This window comes from Suillus fuscotomentosus (assembly GCF_016647785.1).
Source record: "Suillus fuscotomentosus strain FC203 chromosome Unknown F5891scaffold_40, whole genome shotgun sequence".
Taxonomy (NCBI): domain Eukaryota; kingdom Fungi; phylum Basidiomycota; class Agaricomycetes; order Boletales; family Suillaceae; genus Suillus; species Suillus fuscotomentosus.
In genome coordinates, this window is record NW_024539552.1 from 99,410 (window position 1) to 120,907 (window position 21,498).

General features: G+C 45.3%; 3 protein-coding genes across 3 annotated transcripts; 1 reads left to right on the top strand and 2 right to left on the bottom strand.

Annotated features, from left to right (window-relative positions):
• Positions 1-2,398: 2,398 nt before the first annotated feature.
• Positions 2,399-3,932, bottom strand: F5891DRAFT_1044016 (uncharacterized protein; the record flags this gene model as incomplete). Its single annotated transcript, XM_041362169.1, has 8 exons — positions 2,399-2,562; positions 2,620-2,916; positions 2,973-3,033; positions 3,093-3,163; positions 3,218-3,304; positions 3,355-3,529; positions 3,586-3,646; positions 3,923-3,932. 7 exons carry the CDS (start codon positions 3,930-3,932, stop codon positions 2,854-2,856), a joined length of 528 nt encoding a protein of 175 aa, XP_041223854.1. The 3' UTR covers positions 2,399-2,562; positions 2,620-2,853.
• A 6,787-nt stretch (positions 3,933-10,719) lies between these two features.
• On the bottom strand, positions 10,720-11,160 carry F5891DRAFT_1190943 (uncharacterized protein; the record flags this gene model as incomplete). Its single annotated transcript, XM_041367382.1, has 3 exons — positions 10,720-10,936; positions 11,007-11,028; positions 11,088-11,160. 3 exons carry the CDS (start codon positions 11,158-11,160, stop codon positions 10,720-10,722), a joined length of 312 nt encoding a protein of 103 aa, XP_041223855.1.
• A 3,248-nt stretch (positions 11,161-14,408) lies between these two features.
• Positions 14,409-14,781, top strand: F5891DRAFT_1174213 (uncharacterized protein; the record flags this gene model as incomplete). The annotated part of the gene is made up of 3 exons (XM_041365657.1): positions 14,409-14,519; positions 14,573-14,659; positions 14,714-14,781. Coding segments are annotated over 3 exons (264 nt in total), but the record flags the coding sequence as incomplete, so codon positions are not given.
• Between the last annotated feature and the right edge of the window lie 6,717 nt (positions 14,782-21,498).

Consider the following 21,498-nt stretch of genomic DNA (forward strand, 5'->3'; position numbering starts at 1 on the left):
TCACTATCCAATGTAGCGCAAGCGGGTAGCTCGTCGCAGGTGGATTCTTGTATGGGATGTTCGTTCATCATCATGAGGTACTTGCTGTGGTGACCCGAGATCAGTGGATGTTCACTATCATGGCATGGCGCAATCGATCGGACATGGGGATCCTCATTTGCAACCAGGGCAAGCCACCTCATGCACTGCCCAGGCAGTACAGCTATATAGAAATAAAATTTCGTTTGAAGATGGAATGCAGCCATTTTTAAACACCGCAAATAAGAGGGTGAAGCCAAAGTATGTCCAATGAAAAGGTATACCGGCAGGGCTTAATTACCACACTCGCGGAGATACGTACGGAGACAGGCATGCATATGCATGAAATGTCAAATTGTTTGCATTGTATGAAAACAAAATAAGAAAACACGATGTCTACAGTAATTATCAAAGCTATTGCAATGACATTCCAAAGTCTTCGAATTCATCGGTTGAACCATATCATATTTTCCAGGCCTTGCCGCGGATACTATCATCGGCACTATTCCGAGTCCGTCACGGTCTCCCGAATTCCTCGCATTCATGTCTTTCAATAACAACTCATCGACAATCCGATGCACGAGTCTCTGTCACGGTGAGTCCCCCATCAGTGAAGTTGGGAACGACTTGCTAAATGCTGGTGCCTGCATCAAAAACAAAATTCAAATCGTAGTACAGGTTCTCGACAAGGATTCGAACGTCAGTCCACTCAGTACCAAATCAAGCTTCCAGCTCTTTTGTATGGTCGATGGCGACTCCATCATTGACTTCAAGTCAATCGTTGCCCGAGCTTGAGCGCCTCTCGTCGAGAACCTTCGTCGGAAGGGACGACAGTTGCGAGTCTCTCATAACTCTTCTCTGAGTCTCTGACTCCAAATCCATTTGCCTATGCATGTCACCCCATCGGATGTCAAGAGCAATGACAGGGCCAGGATCATGAACGTTTTGACTATTTCAATTTCAATTTGACTATCTAAACTCACCGGGATTTAAGAATAGCTTCTGGGCAGAGTTCGGTCAGACCGATTTCAATAAGTGCGTGAGATATTCACTGTAAATGTTCACCGCTAACATCTCTGCAGAGGGATACGGAGATTGGACGCCGCATATTTACCCAGATAGCGTGCTATATCACTTCGACTTGAAACGCGTGCGCGGAAACATTTTTCTTGTTCACATGCAAATGGCACTGAACGATGTGATAGTATACGCAGATGCTGATCTTTCGGCAGAAGATGGATTTGAAAACATAAAATACTATGCAGAACGACTACTTTCGACAAGCGTTATTTCCGTGTAACACTTGTGAGCTTGTGCTTGAGAGGACTAAAATTATTGAGCTGAACTTCATACAAAGGTATATAATCGCTACTTTTTGCTGGGCTATCTGACTTCATGCAATTTCAGTCTTTCGTTGCTACTGATGTAACTTCGGATGTACTACATATTTTCCCCCAAACCATGTTGTGTAGTCTGCAGGTGATCCTAATAGCGTTATCAGGTATAATCGACGAGCCGTTTCTGCATGCAAAATGCATTATAGGTAAGTGAACCTTACTTCGTTTCACTCCACGATCACCCGCATCAGACTACTTCCTGGAGGATTTTGGTATGCTACATCCTCTATATTCTCCTTGCTTTATCTCAGACCATCGTGATAGTATTGCCTAAATTCCTCAATTCCTCAATTCTTGCGGGCAGCCTGGTGCATGTCTAAACTCTGATCAGGCAATGGCAAGCAAATTCATGTTCGTCTAGATGGCATTTCTATACCCGTCACGTAACTACGCGAAGGAGCTTGATGGCACAAAATGTTCAATCGCGTTCTCTGGAGGCAGTCTATAGCCAAGCTGAATGGTGATTAGTCCCGTCTGGCACTAATTGTGCGTGCATGTTGTATCTTTTGTACCATCGTCCAAGCGTTGACCAGGCGACTATGGTGCTCGACGCAAATGTTGCTTTTCTTGCGCTTGTTGTTGACGATGCACTATCAAAAACATTCAGTTGCATCTCAGCAATGACTAGCGTTGGGGTAATGATCCTGGGACGGTTACTGGTCCACCAGCATCAGAGGAAGGATCAGAATTCGGCTGAGAAGGCGGTATGATGATTTAGCTTTCATTCTTCTCGTGCCATTAGACTTAATCATCTCTCTCAGGACGCTCTCAGTCAGAACGGTGGACACGGCTCTACCTTGTGCTCAGGAGAGGACGAGAGACGATGGAGGCTGCTGCTACTGCAACGGCTGCTATGGATGGATGGATGATGTCCGTACAACGTGTCGTGCTACATGTCTATGTACGCCGAGACGCCGAGAACCCCAAGACCCCTGGCACCTCTCTGCCTGCTCCTCCTGTCCTCTGCTCACGTCCCGCCGGCAACCCCCGTTCCAACGGTTAGTGACTGATCAAGTAACGATGGATGGGGCAGAAATACTGAAAGGGATATCGTGCATGGTCGAAGAACTCCTGGTTCCAGACGAGGCTATCTTCCTGTGGTATTGCTATGTCCAACGCCACCAGCGCCCATTCAAGGGAGTTGTCGGTAAGAAGTCTGTGCGCAGCATTCATCCCAGTGACTGATCTTATCATCATCTTCAAGTTGATGGTCACACAGTGCAATATTTCTCAGCGAGGATGGGACAATCGGGCGAGACTCGCGGCACATCTTTGGCAGGCGAACACTGGGACATTTCACTGTCTCATCACGGAAAATCACAAACACATTTTGCATACATCACGACCGCGAGCTAATCATACAAGAATTCTATGACGGACGAGTCAGAGCATCAGCAGCTGACGGCTGCCACTTGGGTCTCCTTTCATTTCAAAGCGCCTATTCCAACATCTCGAACGTCCAATACTTCTTGTTTGAGCCGGGAGCTGGCTCAACACTGATCTGGATAGACGTTGGTCATCAATAAAACCAAAAAAAGGTCAGCGATAAAAACGAACCGCGGTCCCGATGACGTCGTTGTCGAGAACCCAGACTTTATCCTGGTCCTGTGGATGGATCCTGCGGACAAAGGTGATGAATCAATCCTGCATACAACTGAGACCAAAGACTGGACCCACAGATAACTACCATTGCCGGCAGCGGACAACTGGAGCACCTGGGGATCGTCGTAGGCTACGACTCTGTTTTTCTACGATTTCACGCTGTTAGCAACCTCGCATATGTCAACACCAGACAGACCAACCTGTAAGTCGACCCCAATGTACACACCTACCGAACCATCATAGAGTGTCACAAGACCTTTAACGTTGTCTATGACGTCGACTTGGATCTACGGGCATTGATGAGCATGGGAAGCACGTTGCTATGATGCACGCGTACCATGTTGCCATCGTCCTGGCCGACGAACTGCTTGTTGTCTGACATGGAGACGTACCGGTATGGATACGCGACATTGGCGATCTTGAATCGTCCAGAGGGGGTGTCGCTCATGGTTGATTGAAGATTCTGTTGGATACTGATTGAGAGAGGGTTGTTGGTAGAAACTGACGACAGCCTGAGGGTACGCCGCGACCTTTATATCCACCTGGCTGAAAGCTCCATCACAGTGACAAGTTCCAGATAGGCCAATCTGAGTTTGGTCTTGAGGCCACAACTCGCTTAGCTTTCGGCACTGATCAAAGACCGGATTCCGTTGGAGGCAAGTTCTTCTGATGGAGGTGCGTCAAATGCTTCCAAACCTGCTGCGCGAGACACTGACCTACATCATTGACCTAATCATTCCTCGGGTCGCTTCCGGTTCATTGTTCTCGTACACTAGACGTCGAACAACTCCTTACCTCGCCACTGATCCCCATTTTGAACAAGGCTACCAGCAGAGTGGCCAGTCTCCTGTTACTCATCCGAAAATTCTCGGCTCCCAGAAACGTTACCTCACTCTAAGACACACGAGTGCGCATGTTAGCATATTGATCGCCATCTTACTCTAAGGGCATTGGTTTTCATGTTTTATCAAATTCAAACTGCACCATAACATCAAAGTTTCATCTCTGCGAGTTTCAAATTCCCTGGCGTTCTGCCATGGACCAAGTACGGCCAGTCTACCGGATCGGTTAGGAAGACTCGCGGGATTCTGTCAGCAATACTAAATCTGGTCCATCAATATGAGAGTAGCTGTAATTCGGTCAATGACCGAGACCGTTTGAATGGAAAGTTCACTGCACCCCTGAATGCTACTTGTGGACCAACTTGAAAGTGACCTGTTACCGCTCCGCCACCGTTCGGCTGCCAAGCTGTGGCGAAAACAAGGTACCATAAGGCCCATGCGGTGAGCGAGGTCTTCACTGAGTTTTTGCTCGTACCTTGCTGTGGGGGCCGTGTGAGCGGAGATGGCCAAATCCAAAATTCAAGATTCAAAATCCAAAGCCGGCACGTATATCGGATGAAACTGGCAAGTTCAACATAGGTGATGTGAGCGATGACATGGACATCTAGTACGAACGAGACCTGCCAATAGCATACATAGTCCTGGCGACAATGATCTTCTGACCTGGATGCAGATGATATCAGACTTTCTGGACTGTGGTGCACCAGCATCGTGATGCACTGTGCACACAGCATGTTCCACAAACTTGTTCGGAAGTTGTTCGGAAGCACCTTTAACTTCAACGTGGCGCCGCTGTTGTTTGCCGAAAGCCTTGGATCCAAACAACTGGATGTAGTGCGCAAATTGACAGGTCAGCATCAGCAAAACCCTCCTGGGCTAAATATACATGATTATCAAAAATTATTCGCTAATTTCTCATAATTTCTCGAAAAAACATCTGGTTAGAAGGATCGCATGGATTATGTTACCCCAAATAACTTTGACAAAATTGGTTACAATCATTAGTCATTTGACAAATTTGTCGTGCATTTGAGAGACCATCCATTCAAACTTAGATAGAGCATCATTCACAAATCTAAACACCATCAGACAACATTACACGAAAAATTTAGTTTTTTTCATTTAGAAAATGGTATGTAAAGTGGCAACACAGCTAGTAATGACCGACATGGACACTTGTAGAATATATGTAGACACAAAAGTAATTACTGCATAGCTACAATTGACCGCAAATACCTAATCCCTGGCTTAGATAAAACAAAGCCGTACCTATTGCAGCAAGAATGAGTGTGGACAAGCACATACAGGTGTGAATGTGTGGATGAGCATAAGCTAATAAAGCTACATTAGTAAAATGTGTGAGTGGATTTATAGAAAGGACATATGGTGACCCCTGGAAGGAGGATCAACACGCTGTGAATGGCAGACAACAGCGACAATCAGCATGGCTCGAGCTCAAAGGAGAATCAACACACTCACCCACTGTGAACGGCAGACAACGAGTTGGATCAGCATGGCAGTTGGGTGGTTGCTCGAACAATGATCGACGCACTGACTACCTGCAAACAGCAGACAACAACTTGGATCAGCGTGGCTCTGGCTGGAACAAGGACTGACACACTCACTTCAAACGGATCCAAGCAAAGTTGATATGAACTTGATACCTATTTTGTAGTTGCAAATGTTAGATAGAACTTTTAAAAAACCTAAGACATACCTATCAGCTTGATGATTGAGGCTGACGACGTTGAACGTTGAGGAATGAGGGATCAACGTCGGAAGTTCAAAAGTTTTCAAGTCATGCGAACCAAACAAATACATGCAAATGGTTCAATATCAACAAACAGTCACGTGAGCGAAACAAATATGTGCAAATGATGAACTTCAACAAAATTTTACTCAGTCGTTCGCCGCTTGTTTCAGTAGTAGGTGCGCATGTTTTTTTCTTCTTGTTTACTACTATCTTTAACCTTGCAGCGTGCTACTATGACCACCCTACACTACATCCTACCCTCCATCTCATGCTTCCTGTCTCGGCCCTCTTTCCACTCTTCTGGCGCTCTCCAGTGTCCTCTGCACACGTTTGAGCCATGTCAGCATTCACTGACGTGTGCCGGGCGTGTGCGCTAAGCACTGGTGGCTGCTGGGATTGGGTGGGGTGTCCCACTGTTCTGCATTTTGTGATATTTGGATCCCACATTATCGTCTTCTAGCTATTGCGAAGACTCGGTTACAAATGATCTCAAAGGTGCGTGATTCGGTGCTGGCTGTCTGATTGTTACTCAAGGACTCGCTGCTCACTGACTCGTTAGGTTTCAGTGTGGGTCAAGTTTGAGTTATATTCTCCTTGCCCCCAGAGTCTTTGCAATTGCTCTTTCCACCCACTGTCAACATTCCTCCTCACCTCGCATATATTGAATGGTTCACTCCCATCTGCTCCAGACTGAAACAATGGACTTTATAAACTGTCAAGATTGATGCGAGGTAGTGACAGAGTGGCTAGTATCATGCCAGTGGGTGATATCGTGCGCAGTATCCACCTTATATCGAAGTTTGGAGACTTGGCTCCGCGAGAATGGATGAGCGAGACTGTTCTTGAGGACTGTAACACATTTTGGGTCAACTCATACATTAATAGACATACTTTTTCAATATTCAGATAATCCTTACTAATTCTCTTCTGTTGTGAAACAATTTCATATTGCCGCTACATTGTTATCAAATTTGTTTCTAAACACGAGCAATTAGGAAAAATTATACGAACTTTCAAGATTACACGAAATTTAGCCCAGGAGGGTTTTGCTGATGCCACATCCATTCAACCATTTTGCTGATGGGCTCTAGACTTCTACATTACGTGCGAATGATACCAAATCATTTCAATATATGCATTGTGTTGGGAGTATCATCCGCCCTACTACTACGACCTACGACCTATGGGAAAGTCCTGCCAGTGATCACTGATAAAGATATATCCAATACAGACTGTCAGAGGCCATCTCGGGAAACATAGCCCTTCATGGAGCTCTGGTAGCCAATGGATAACTTGGAGCCATCAGCATTATAGGTGAGGGAAATAATTGAGTTTCGAGGATAGCCTTGAATCATTGACATGGGCCCTTAGATGTCATATATTCATACTTAATCTTGGCCATGACCGAAACATAGTAAAGTTGAGGTGCTAACACGACGACAAGGGAGGATAAGGTGGAAATCAATCAAAAGGGAGTGCACCCATGATTGACAAACTTCCTCAAGGGTTGACCAAATGCTGCTAGGTCCAACGCCACCTGCGCCCATCAAAGGAAGTTGTTGGTAAGAAGTCTGTGTACAGCATTTATCCCGGTGATTTGAAGTGATGCTAACATCATCTTGCTGGTCACATGGTGTAATATCTCTCAATAAAGGACCATCAAGCCAGACTCACGGGAGCTCAGTTGTCACCCACTAAGGCGAGTGGGAGGAGGATACAGAAAGCAGATAATAATAATACCAGTGTGAGTTGGTAGAAGTGGCACATTTCTGGCGGGCGAACACTCTAGCATCTCACTGACTAACTACAGAAATCACAAACACGTCTTGCATACATCACAACTGCGAGCCAATCATACAAGTATTCTATGATGGACGAGTCAGAGCACCAGCAGCTGGCAGCTGCTACTCAGGTTTCCTTTCATTTCAAAATACCTATTCTGCCCTCTCGAATGTCCAATACTTCTTATTTGAGGCGGAAGCTGGCTCAACAGTGATCTAGATGGACATTGGTCATGAATAAACCAAAAATAGGTCAGTGATAAAAACGAACTGGAGTGCCATCTCTGTCATTGTTGAGAACCCACACTCTGCTATTTATGTCCTTTGGATGGATCCTGTGGACAAAGATGATGAACGAATTCTCGATACAACTGGGACCAAAGACTGTGCTCACACAATATTCTGGCTCTCATCAATGGACAACTGGAGCACCTGGCGACTGGGGCAACCTATGACTTTGTTTTTCTACCATTTCATGCTGCTAGCAACCTCACATTTCTTGACACTGAACGGACCAACCTTTAAGTTGACCCCAATGTACGAAGCTGTCATGGTATCAAAGAGGGCCACAAGACCTGCAACATTGTCTATGATTTCGACTTGAATCTATGAGCATTGATGAGTACAGGAAGTATGCTGCTGTGATGATGCATGCATATGATTTCGCCTTTGTTGTAGCCAACAAAGTGGTCTTCTAGCATGGAGATGTACCAGTTTGGATATGTGACATTGGCAATCCTGTATAGTCTGGCGGGGATCATGTTACTCATTGAAGATTCTGTCGAATACTGATTGAGAAAGGGTTGCTGATAGAAACTGATGTGACAGCCTGAGCATGTGCTGCTGAAAGCTCCTTTGCCATGACTAATTTCAGATAGGCCAAAGTCAGCATCATCATGAAATTGGGGAGACAATGTTTTACCTAGATTCATTTGGCAAGATCAGAGCAAAAATACATGGGATTATATGTAAAAACAAAACTAGACAAAATAATACATAAGCATGAGCAGATTGGGTCGAAAGACAGTAGATTATAGGACAACCGCAATTGTGAGGAGAATACATCATGTCTCGCAAGAATGGTCCTTGATAAATAGAAAGCTACAAATGCTTGTCACAACGATGGAAAAAAATGAAGTTTTACAATGCATAAAAATCATGATCAGAACATTGCAATTTTGCTATTTATATACAAGAAATTGTCAGATATTATAATTGCGTCCAAATGATATCATAGTTTCCCAAAAAGGCAAGAGTTACAACTCAGCCAAAATTTGAACTACACTGCACTCTAACCGATAATCAAGATCACATCTACTACAATACTGATTCCATGGATCCAAATGAGTTCAATAGTCAACATCAGCTCAATGCTGAGGGACAAGACGGTCAATCTAACAGTCAGGCAGTGAGTAGAACTGACTGATATTTTGCACCTAATTTAAAACTTTACCGTTACTAGTTAGTACTGCCTCACTCTTATGATGTCCCAGGACCATTGATTGTCATGGAATCGGCAATTGTATGTAGTCATTGTATATTGTACTTAACTGTGGCAGCTAACAAACATGATGCAGGCAATTTGGAAGGCCGCAACAGCAGCCGCTCAATCCTATATAGGCCAAAGCCACCATCCTGTGCAACAACAACAAATCAGTGCAATGGAATGAGAGAGATGTTGGCTGACCTTGATGGCGCTGCAGAGAGAGCAAGAGCTGAACAACATGGTCAAATGGCTTGAAAGTGAGTGGTGGGAATTAAATGAGGTTAGAAGTGTGTTAGGGATTGGCAGAAATTAGCAACAGGACTCGGTCCATATCATCGCCGTTATCATTATCAGAGTGAATAGAGCTCAAACTTAACACTGAATTTCATGCGGTGTCTTCTTAGATAGATGATCTATAGATAAATACCTATAAAACAAATATCTCCACGGTCAGCGATTCAGACAAATACCAATGACTGATAACGTGGTCGTTCGTGGGTGGCTAGTCGTATACTACCCAAGGTATGTTCAGCTAAGGATACTTCTGCAAGATCAGTAATACGATGGTCAATCCAATCTATGGACTTTGACAGGAAAACAAACAAACAATGGTCAGCCCGACAGTATGGCAATGACCAAAAGAATATACGGGTTTCTTCCTCAAGTTCCCTTTCAACAACAGTGCCTCGTACCAACTATACTCCAAAGAAATGGTGCAGAATTACAATGATAAACTCCCTCAGCACAAAACAGGTAGAATCAAAGGTCAAGACTAGTCAAATGCTTTATTGTAGAACTCTTAGCTCAATATTGAACCTGCTGTCAAGGAACTCTTCTTTGAGTATTCAAACAGACTCAGGAACGGACGTCCTTGGGTTTACTACCAAGTCCCCTCTTCAATGGCTAAAGCCTAGCAGGCACAGAATATCTTGGCTCAGTATCACTACTCAGATGAGTGAGGTCAAGCTTCACTATCAATTCCTAAAGTCTCCCCACTTTGCTACTACTGAGTCTTAGGTGGACGTAGAGACAACACGAATATTTTCGAAATATATTTCTGGACAAAGACCACCAAAGGTTGGTGAAAGTAAAAGAAAAGAAAAAGAATAATAGAAATCAGAATATAACTGTGGCTGTACCTTGCTTGCTGGTTGTTGCACACAGTGAGCTCACAGCTGGTCGTTCAGTATGATGAGCTTGCAGTATTACTGTCTCTTGAGAGTGTTCCTCTCAGTCTTGAAACAGTTCTTGACACTGGTACTGACACTTATCACACCTTACTTCACAACTTAGTGTTAGTTGGGCTGAGAAACACCCTACTACCTGCTGGTATCTGCTCTTTATTATTTCAAAAACTGAGGTCATTATATACACAATAAATGTGGCTGTGCTACTAGTGTATTCAAGAGTCATCAAGAGTCATAATGAGTCATATGTGCAAGGTGAGTCATAGTGAGTCATAGTGAGTCATTGGGTATTTGCTAAGTCATGTGACCTGTCCAACCCCTGATGACAAATCCAGAAGGAGAGTAAGAAGTGTCACATGATATGAATCCTGTGTGTGGCTGTCTTTGCTTTGCTTTGTTTGAAGGGTGAGAATGACGCGAGCCTAGTATTTAGGGGTTTACTAATGTTTTTCCAGGACAACATATGTGGGAAATATTTTTCACAGTCACCTGACATGTGTGGGATTTTGTCTGAGTCATCACCATGGCTGACTAAGCAAAACTCATTGCAGAATTAAATGTACTAAAATATTCAGGCTGCTGGCATATAGACTTGAAAAAATAAAAAAAATAAAAAGAAAAGCAAAAAATATTCCCTTAGCCTTAGTCCAACTTCAGATAAAAGGGAAAAGGGTTTCATAGTGGTATTTCAGGGTATATGACTCATGAGAGAGTATTGGTCGTCCATGCACCGAACCGGTTTGGTGCAGGTCAGCGGGAATCGACTCATCGTTGCTGAGGATGATGCCAGAGTCGTGTGGCTTATACTTGGAGGGTAGCAATCCTTCCTTACCTTTCTGTGATCGTGGAGAAGGGGTTCCCTCTGTGATGCTAATGAGTGCTGAAAATAATTGTAAGATGTCAGCAGTCTTTAATGTTATCATGCTCACACCAATCATACATGACTGCAACAAAGGCAGCGACTAAACTACAGCCAAGGTTAGATTGAGTCAACTTTAACATCCAACTACCCTCCACGAACCTATAAAATAGCTGCACAAACTATATGCATTGATGGTCGACCACCAAGTGGGATCATCTGAGACTACGGCCATATTGGTAGAGAATAGGTGTGGGTGAGAGGCGAACTTGGTGGACATAAGATGATGGCATTTGTACTAGTTATACCACCACATGGTACGTAGATCAGCAAAAATTTGAGATCAGGAGATGATGACCATTATACTGAAGAAGGGGTCAAAGATGCTGGTGAAGATGATATTGTTGGATGGGGAGCGGTTCGTGGACGCCACACAACTCATCCAGGTTGCGCCCTTCACATTTTATGTATGTCACTGATTCTTATTATATGTACATGATTTTCGCAGGAACAACCACCTCAGCCACTTTCACATCCACGTCCTTTGACACCCAACTTTGACTTTCAGTACTCACGCGACGAAGATGAAGATGGTGCAGCGGCTAGTCTCGCCTCGGTGCAGTTGCAGCCACATGTTCAGAACTTACGTCAAGATGATGCAGCTGCTAATCTCATGCTAACACAACCGAAGGTAGATGATGTACTCAAGAAACACCAGAAGGCTGGTAAGTATTTCTCCATCATTACAAGCATGCTCACACCATATAATCACAGCTCTATGACGATCTCGCAACTTGGCGGTCTGAATTGAAGAAGGTCGTGATTTTCCTTGCCCCAAGAATATTGGGACTTGTTCCCCCTGCTGAGGTACCTGCCCTGGAACAGCCAGCATGGGTCTCACACAAAGCATCAAGGCAGCACAAAGATTCTCTGTTCCTACAAGGTGGACTTGATGCCAATGTTTTTATTTTTATTTCCCTGTTTCACCCCTCACTGTGCTGATGTATGATTTGAACAGGGAAAGACTAACTGTTATGCACTCAAATAGTTCTGTTATGCGGAGCCCTAAGAGGGGCGTCGTCCGCTAACGTTCGTGACGTAACCGGAAGGGTCCGGTGTAGCGACTGAGACTGGCGACGTCGAGTCGGCAGATATCAGAGACGCGCGTGTCACGTGACTTCTAAGACGGATGTCTTCAAAGTCACTGACGTTCTCAAAGTAAGGACAGTCTTGTCCGAACGATGAGGTGGTCGATCGAGGTAGACTTAGGCGCGATGAGCACCTAAGAAAAGATACTAGAGACTGAAGCTGAGGGGGCTTCAGAGGGAAGTATGTTCGAGGGAAGATTGAGTAGATTCAAGTTAGGGAATCTAGTACAGAGTGACCGACTACTTATACTAAGTGGAAAGGGTTAAGGGCAAGGCTACCGTACTGTAGGTAAGGGCAAACAACTTCGCAAGTCCTGCGCTTCAAGAAGCTGTTGTGTTATTTTATTATACCGGACCTTACAGAATTGCTCAGCGAAGGCCAGAAATATTTTGCACACAGCTGCCTTTGTCATGCTTGGCTCTCATTGCCACTGCAGTATTATTTACTCAAGTTAAATATCAAGGTTACTGACTCAATATTTGCAGTATGACTGTGGTCTCCTTGGCTTCGAAAAGAACGGTACCGGCAAGGTCTTTCCAAAATTCACCGCAAAGGAGTACAAAACCGAATACGAGATGCTGGAGATTATGGGCGTCATTTTGGAGGATGCGTATCATGGCCCAAAACTGGTAAAGCAGCTCCAGGAGTGGGCAGCATATGGCTGGTGAGTATTTTTATATCCATTTTCTATGACACTGATCGTATTTATCCAACAGCAGGTTGGAAAGCCTCAAGGTTGACTCTCGTGGCAGCTTGGAGATGAAGCGCACTCACTTGAAGGTGGTACTTGATTAGTTTTGTCGTGTTTTTCTCGTCGTCGCTCGGATACTATTACTACTGCATGTTGGCCAGCTGGGCCGTGTTTGTTTACAGCATCATTTCTGTCAGCACAATATGATCAGATTTATTTGGAACTCCTTGTGATGGTGTGAGTGTGTACTACTGCTACTCTATGGGACTGGGAAGCACTGGGGGAAGGTAATTTACAAACATTCAGCAACTGCCAGTGTCCGAGTTGTGGGCATGCAGGACATTCTGTGATGTCTGTGAGCAATTGTACAGTACTGTCCAAATCACTTTTGGAAATCTGCTGTCTGTCACAAGGGGACCAGGCTGTAGGCCTGGCACGCTGTGTGGGCTTGTACAGCTCTGTACAGAGTGTGTGAGTTTACTGATGTAAGGTCCATGCAGTAAGCAAGGTCTTCACTGAGTTTTTGCTCTTACCTTGTTGTGGGAGCCAAACAATTTCGAAGTCACTCATCACCAGTGCACCGCTCCAAGCTTCAAGGTGTAAGCAAATTAATCACTATTCAAACTGACACTGTGTGCCAATATTCGAGGACCCCTGTTACCCAGGAATCATTTGGAACAATAAAACAAACAAGATTATTGACAGAGACCACATTTGCTTCTAGGTTTCCCATCTTTTATTAAGTACCTTGCATGAAGGTGTAGAATACTTGGTAGATCTGAGTCATACAATGCTCAGCGGAGCATATTTTATTAACGTACTTGTGTGGTGTTATAAATATAAGTATTTTAATAAAGATCGATGATCCTTCATAGGAGACAGCGTTGAGGCGTTCACATGATTGATGTTGGAGGCCAAACCATGATGGGTGATAGGTTGACAGCGTGTTTGTGATTTGAGCAGTGTGAACAGCGGGTAGTTGAATACACTAGAATTTGACAGGGAGATGAGTTTTGTCGAACGAGGGTGTGAAACTAACTTGGAATGTATGTGGATAGTCAGAGGGGTGAGCAACTTACCAACAGCGGGTATAGTGTAGCAAGAGACACGGGATCAGCCAAAGAATAGCTAACGAAGATGAGTTCCTTGGGGTCTTGCATAGGCTTGAAGTAGCAATGCTCGTACCTCGAATTGACGCAACATTTCTGGGAGCCGAGAATTTTCGGATGAGTAACAGGAGACTGGCCACTCTGCTGGTAGCCTTATTCGAAATGGGGATCAGCGGCGAGGTAAGAAGGAGTTGTTCAACGTCTAGGAATGTACAAGAACAATGAACCGGAAGCGACCCGAGGAGTGATTAGGTCAATGACGTAGGTCAGCGTCTCGCGCAGCAGGTTTGGAAGCATTTGACGCACCTCGCATCAGAAGAACTTGCCTCCAATGGAATCCGGTCTTTCATCAGTGCCGAAAGCTAAGCGAGTTGTGGCCCCAAGACCAAACTCAGATTGGCCTATCTGGAACTGGTCGCGGTGATGCAGCTTTCAGCCAGGTAGATATAAAGGTCGCGGCGTACCCTCAGGCTGTCGTCAGTTTTCACCAACAACCCTCTCTCAACCAGTATCCAACAGAATATTCAATCAACCATGAGCGACACCCCCTCTGGACGATTCAGGATCGCCAATGTCGCGTATCCATACCGGTACGTCTCCATGTCAGACAACAAGCAGTTCGTCGGCCAGGACAATGGCAACATAGTACGCGTGCATCATCATAGCAACGCGCTTCCCGTGCTCATCAATGCCCGTAGATCCAAGTCGACATCATAGACAACGTTAAAGGTCTTGTGACACTCTATGATGGTTCAGTAGGTGTGTACATCGGTATCGATTTAGAGGTTGGTCTGTCTGGTGTTGACATACGCGAGGTTGCTAACAGCGTGAAATCGTAGAAAAACAGAGTCGTAGCCTACGAGGATCCCCAGGTGCTCCAGTTGTCCGCTGCCGGCAATGGTTATCTGTGAGTGCAGTCTCTGGTCCCAGCTGTATCCAGGATCATTCATCACCTTTGTCCGCAGGATCCATCCACAGGACCAGGATAAAGTCTGGGTTCTCGACAACGACGTCATCGAGACCCCGGTTCGTTTCTATCGCTGACCTTTTTTTGGTTTTATTGATGATCAACGTCCATCCAGATCAGTGTTGAGCCAGCTCCCGACTCAAACAAGAAGTATTGGTCGTTCGTACCGCTGTGATAGGTGTTTTGAAATGAAAGGAGACCTAAGTGGCAGCCGCCAGCTGCTGGTGCTCTGGTTCATCCGTCATAGAATACTTGTATGATTAGCTCGCGGTCGTGATGTATGTAAGACGTGTTTGTGACTTTCCGTGGTTAGTCAGTGAGATGTTCGAGTGTTCGCCTGCCAGAAATGTGCCACTTCTACCAACTCACGCTGGTGTTATTGTTATCTGCTCTCCGTGTCCTCCCACTCGCTTTAGTGGGTGACAACTAAGCACCCGCGAGTCCCGCTTGATTGTCCCTTATTGGGAGATATTGCGCCATGTGACCAGCAAGATGATGTTAGCATCGCTTCAAGTTGATCAGTCACCGGGATAAATGCTGGGGACAGACTTCTTACCAACTTCCTTCGATGGGCGCAGGTGGCGTTAGACATAGCATTTGGTCAACTCCTGAGGAAGTTTGTCAATCATGGCGTGGTGCACTCTCCTTCGGTATTTCCGCCCTATCCTCCCCTGCCGTCGTGTAAGCACCTCAACTTCACTATGTTTCGGCCGCGGCCAAGATCGAGTATGACATCTAAGGACCCATGTCTAGAGCCAGCATCAGCAAAATGGTTGAATGGATGTGACCTGTCAATTTGGAATATTGTGCACTACATCCGGTTGTTTCAAGTTTGGATTCAAGGCCTTAGGCAAACGACGTTGAAGTTAAAGGTGCTTCCGAACAAGTTTGTGGAACGTGCTGTGTGCATCACGATATCGGTGTACCGCAGTCCGGAAAGTCTGATATCATTTGCATCCAGATCAGAAGATCGTTGTCGCCGGGACTATGCTATGGGCAGGTCTCGTTCATAGATGCCATGTCATTGATCAACGGGATGTCGACGGACACAAATAGATGCAAATAAACAAACCTCAACCGCACTGTAATTAGTGTCGTGGGCAGAAAGGAATTGGCCTCTTGGCAGATGGCAGAACGGCAGAATGGCAATTGGCAGAATGGCAAAAGTCGGCAAAATGTATTGTGAGCGTTTTTAGCTCTTTTCAACTATGTTTGTACTATGGCAAAAATGGTTTTGAGTACTACACTAAGCTATACTCATGAGTCAAAAGTGCATCAATATCATACCCTGATGCACTCTCTGAGCTTTGATTGAGTACATTGATCTCTTCAACGAAGCCAGTTGGCACCGTGGATACCTTCTGCCCCATCATTTTCTGACAGTTGGTCAATCCTGGTGATCAGAGTCTGCTGCAAGGGGAGGAATCCATGCAAACGACCTTTGAGTCGACTTGGAAGTTGCAGAAGCAATAGATCCGGGGATAGAATTGATAGAATTCAGCCTTGATTGCATTTTTTGTAGTGAGCCACACTAGGCATGAGCATGCCCGATGATCATATTTTTCAGTCAATTAGATGGATGCTGTTGTGCTGAGCAGCAGTTGCATGTGAAAAAGTAGTGATTTGAGTTGTTTTTGACCAAATTTTGACTTTCTCCCCAGTAACTACTAACAAAGTGGTTGGACACAATTTTTTGGACAGAATGGCCCTTGGGCTTCTAGGCCACATGTCATATTTTTATTGTTTTTTAGTAGGAACAAATACTAGTTCAGCATATTTCTGCCGACTTCTGCCAACCACCCTTGACCTACTGCCGGCAATTGCCGCTTGGCAATTGCCACTGGCAGAATGGCAGCATTCTGCCAACAACACTAACTGTAATCTGAAATTTCGAGCTTTGGCCCTCGTCAACGATGTACAGATATTGCACTCCGATCAAAGTTAGATGAAAGGCAAATACCATCCTAACTGCTCGATTCACAACCACGGCCGGCCTTGCCGGCTGAGAAACGGCAGATTCACGATGAATTTAGCAACTATCCATCCTCCGTGCGATTCGCGTTTCCCGCAAGGTGGGTAGGGTGGACGGACTTGAGAACAATACTAGCTAGTGACTGTCAGTGTTTCGTTCTGGGCACAGACTGCAAGGGATACCATCCATAGCAGGAGGCTGCGGCTCTATCCATCCAGGACTGAATACGACACAGCGCAGGACTACCTGACTACCGTAGAGTCAGGACTCTTGCTACTTCGCCAAGATACCTGGCGCTCCTGAGGACCTGCGCCACATCACCCTACTACGTCGTGCACTGACAGCGTTAACATCCACCCCAAGCATTTGAAGCACGGTTGGCATGTGTAACACTCTCAGCCTCAGCACCATTCTGTCTTCCTTTTTCGTATTCATGTCCTTTAACACCTCATGGACAATCCTATGCTCGAGTCTCTGTGAGTCCCCCTATAAGGAGGTTGAGGACGATTTACTAAGCGCTGGTGCCTGTTGTATACAGCAAAACACAAATAATCCAATTCGTAATACAGGGTCCCCACGATAAGTCGGATGCATGTGGCATGGCGCCGGTCAACACGTATCAAATCAAGCTTCAAGTTATTTTGTATGGTCGATGCCAGCTCAAGCTTTAGTGTCTCCCATCGAGAACCTTCGCTGGAAGAGATGACGGTTGCGAGTCGCTCATATGACTCTTCTCCGACTCCAAATCTATTTGCCTATCCTGAAATAAATGCCACCCCATCAGATCTCAAAAGGAATAACAGAACCAGGACCACGAACGTTTCGACTATTTCAATCTAGATCTGACCCTTGACGAGCTTGGTGCAAACCCAAACTCACTCCAGGACGCCCCGAAGGTCAGTGGTTTGCGTCAGTCCATATTGTATAGTCTGTAGATGATCCTGACGACACAATCAGGTGGAATCGATAAGCCGTTCCTGCATTTTGATACCTTTACCGGCTTTGGCTCAAGTCGGGACTGAAAAAAATCATTGAAACACAATCGCTATCGACGCGAGCCTGGACAATCAGAAATTGTGCTTCTTTCGTGTTACAGGCTTCTTGTCTCCCATCTGCGGTTCCTGTTTTGGCCTAGTGTGGATGGCGTCTTATATCTAACAGTTATCAATCACACAGCATGAATCATGATGTATCTGCCAGTCCAACACATCACCGTCACATCAAGTGTATGATCAGATGCACCGAACAGAACGCGTTGATGTTTTTCTTGTCTCACTTTGTGCCACAGAATGCGACCTCGTCACAAAGTGTAATCGGGGGAGCCGCTTGACCAGCTGACCAACGAAGCGGAGAAAGTGCAAATGTGTGTTGCGATCACATCACGCTTGGACCTGTGTTAGATCATTGGATACATGGTTGCATACGGAACACGTCGAAAATTGCGTTGGAAATAAGTTACCAACATCGCCAACAACTGGAACTTTCCTGGTGTTCAAGTAGTCACGTGCGGAATACTAGTTATTCAATCGAAGGCTAGGTTACGCGTTGTACTTCATTTCGCACCATTTCACCCAATCATTAATCAAGGGTCTTGAGGCGGGATCAAATATCCATCTCCATCATGCAGATTTTGGCCATAGAAGCGCTGAACGGTGCTATATCCAGCGCGAACACTATCGGTATACCCCGCTAAATTCTCCACTCACTCACACCGTCCCTCGAATATGACCATAGTCTCAAATGACCCCAGTTGGTGGCCGATAATCGATTCAGATTTGTTTTACTGCTATTGGGCGGGTTAGTCATATCGGTTGGTGATGTTTCTAGATCTAACATTGATTTGCGGCTTCGCAGTTGCCGCCGGCGTCATGGTAGTTTACGATTGGGGTGAGCAGGACAGTATTTTAAACCGCTGATATTCTTATGATATTTGCAGTACTGACAATTGGACAAGAGGTAGGTCAATGTTATTATCGGAGCAGCCAACTCGCTAAGAATGGTGTCGTAGATTGAACTGATTTGGGTGAGTGATAAGTGTCCCGTATCAGACAAAAAAGGAGAATACAATGAATTCGCGACAGAAGCAACACTGGTCTCTCATGACTGTGTTGTATTTGGTTGTTCGTACCTCATGTTGTGCTATGCCGTAGTTGGCAGTCCTGCTGACTCCAAAATATTCTAGATACGCTATACTGGAATACCATATTCTGTGTATGTGTCCAGGCTAACATATTGGCGCTGTACTGATAGCTCTCTCATTATCAGTGTCGCCGTTCTGGGTATGTTTCATCTGTGTTGTGTTCGGTTTTTCTGACTGGTGGCGCGCAGCATTTATGCCATCGGTCTCACTGACAGATGCAGTGAGTATTTCAGAACCATCTTATTCCCATCTAATGAATACATTCATGTGTAGGGGTGAGTGAGATTCTGAATATTGAACTTGGCTCAACGTAATGACTACACAGGTGTGAGTTGGAGTGTTTGATCCTAGTACGAGGTCATCACTAATCGGGTGTTTTAGGCTATATTATGTTCTACACAGGAAATTTGACGAATCTGGTTATATTTGCCATGTTGGGCGGTGAGTTACCCAGCTGCCTCCGAGTCAGTGATATTGATCTAACTGAAACATGATGCAAGCCATCATGATTGCTCGGTTGTATGCCATGTATCAGGGATCTAGAATGATGCTTATCTTCCTTGTTGTTATCTTTCTGGCGGTCAACATCGCCTGCGGAGTCATCGCGGCAATAGGGTTCAAAGATTCTCTAGCGGGTAAACTTTACTTGTCGACTTGAAGAACACAGCTCATTGAACGAACACTAGAGGAGTTGATACTCTCTGGCATGTATATGTGCAGTTATGCAGTTGAAGGGGATGCCGAGCTTTTGAACTCAATAATTTGGGTGCTCAACACTGTTTGGGAGGTCCTCGCACTGTGTCTTTCAGTCTGGATTGCTGTGAAACACTTCCGTGACCTGCGACAACCCTGCCCATCGACAACATCGACCATCAGGGACTGTTTCAGAGCGCTGATAAAATCCCATGTGCTATATTTTATCAGGTAAGCTTGAATGTGAATGTGCTTATCTTTTTCTCAAGTTCCGCACGTGCTAGCTTTGTTTGTGTCTCCTGCCTTGAGCTTGTGGTTCTTTCTCCAGGAATCTCGGTGCGCCGACCTGTCGCTGACATCTGCTAGTAACCACTGCTCATCATTTCTGTAGCATTCGACTTCTATTGGAGCTCATATACTCGTCGATTCTCTTCAAGTATTATTTGGGATGCAGATGTTTGTGCTGGGACCACGTCTCATCCTTAGCGTTCGAGAATATCATGCCAAATTCGCGGCCGACTCTGACGCAGAAACTATTATGGATTTGATTGTCTTCCAGGAGCGTGTACATGTATCAACTAGCAGTACTGTGTAGGAACATACTTGCCGAGTGGTCTGCAGGGATGGGAAATCGGGTCGAGGAATCTGGTCGAGAATACGTGTAAGGATTCCATATCCTCTGCACCCCGACTAACGCTTCATAATAAAATTCAGGACTTATGTCCGACATCCGCGTGACTCATTGACGCGAACAAGCATCACGCTTCGCGTCCGAGTCACGCGGACACATTCTCTTTCCTTACCTTCACCCTCTCGTTATGCTCAACGACGAGCTCGGTCTTTCACCCTTATTCATAACTATACCCTGGACTTATCACCAAACCATCTCTCGTCATTTCAGCTTAGTTTCATTCCTTCGCCCCAAAAACAGTCAAACACCAAATGCTTCTCGTCATTCCTGTGCACGGCGAGCTGCCTATTACTATCTTTTATTCAAAACTAACATACATTCACTCATTTCCGTTACTTTTACCCTGTCAGGCTCAACGCCACCACTCTCTGTCTCCCTGAAAACTTCACTTTCGTAAACAAGGACCCTTACTCTCGTGTACTTAAAAAACGGCCTTGTACGCTTACTTTGAACATTGGTTGCTTTCCCCACCACGAGTCCTGCGTCAGATCCTAAGACAGTCCTATCACAGCGAGCTTCGCAATTCCCTCTTCGGACTCAGCATCAGCCTTATATACGTCGTGGTATTTATTTAACATATAGTGTTTTGGAGTTATTTGAAAGGTCTAGGCGAACCCATCGACAATTCACAGACGGTGTATGATATTGCAGAGCAGAAATGCACGTGACGTCTGCCAATTTGAAATAGTGCGTACCATTGAATCCGTTGGACCCAAGGCTTTTGGCAAACAACGTCGAAGTTAATGACAAGGTGCTTCCGAGCAAGTCCGAGCAAGTTTGTGCAGCGTGCATCATGATACTGGTGTGCCACTACTACCGCGGTTCGAAAAGTCTGATACTATTTGCATCCAGGTCAGAAGATCGTTGGCGCTGGGACTATGCTATCGGTAGGTCTCGTTCATAGATGTCAAGCAATTGGATACTGACAGGGTCTTCACCGTGTCAGGTATCCACGTTTAACTCATCACTATTACTACTCCGTTTTTTTCTAAGATCTGGACCTCAGGTTTTCTGTGCTAGATCCAACATGGTCACGAAAGGACGCCCCCCTCTCGCTCCGCCAATCTCTAGATTTCTATTAGGAATCATACCACTAAGACGCTCCCTAACTTTGCGGGCCCATCTTGCATCTTGCATGTTGGTTGTCGTTGAATTGCTCGA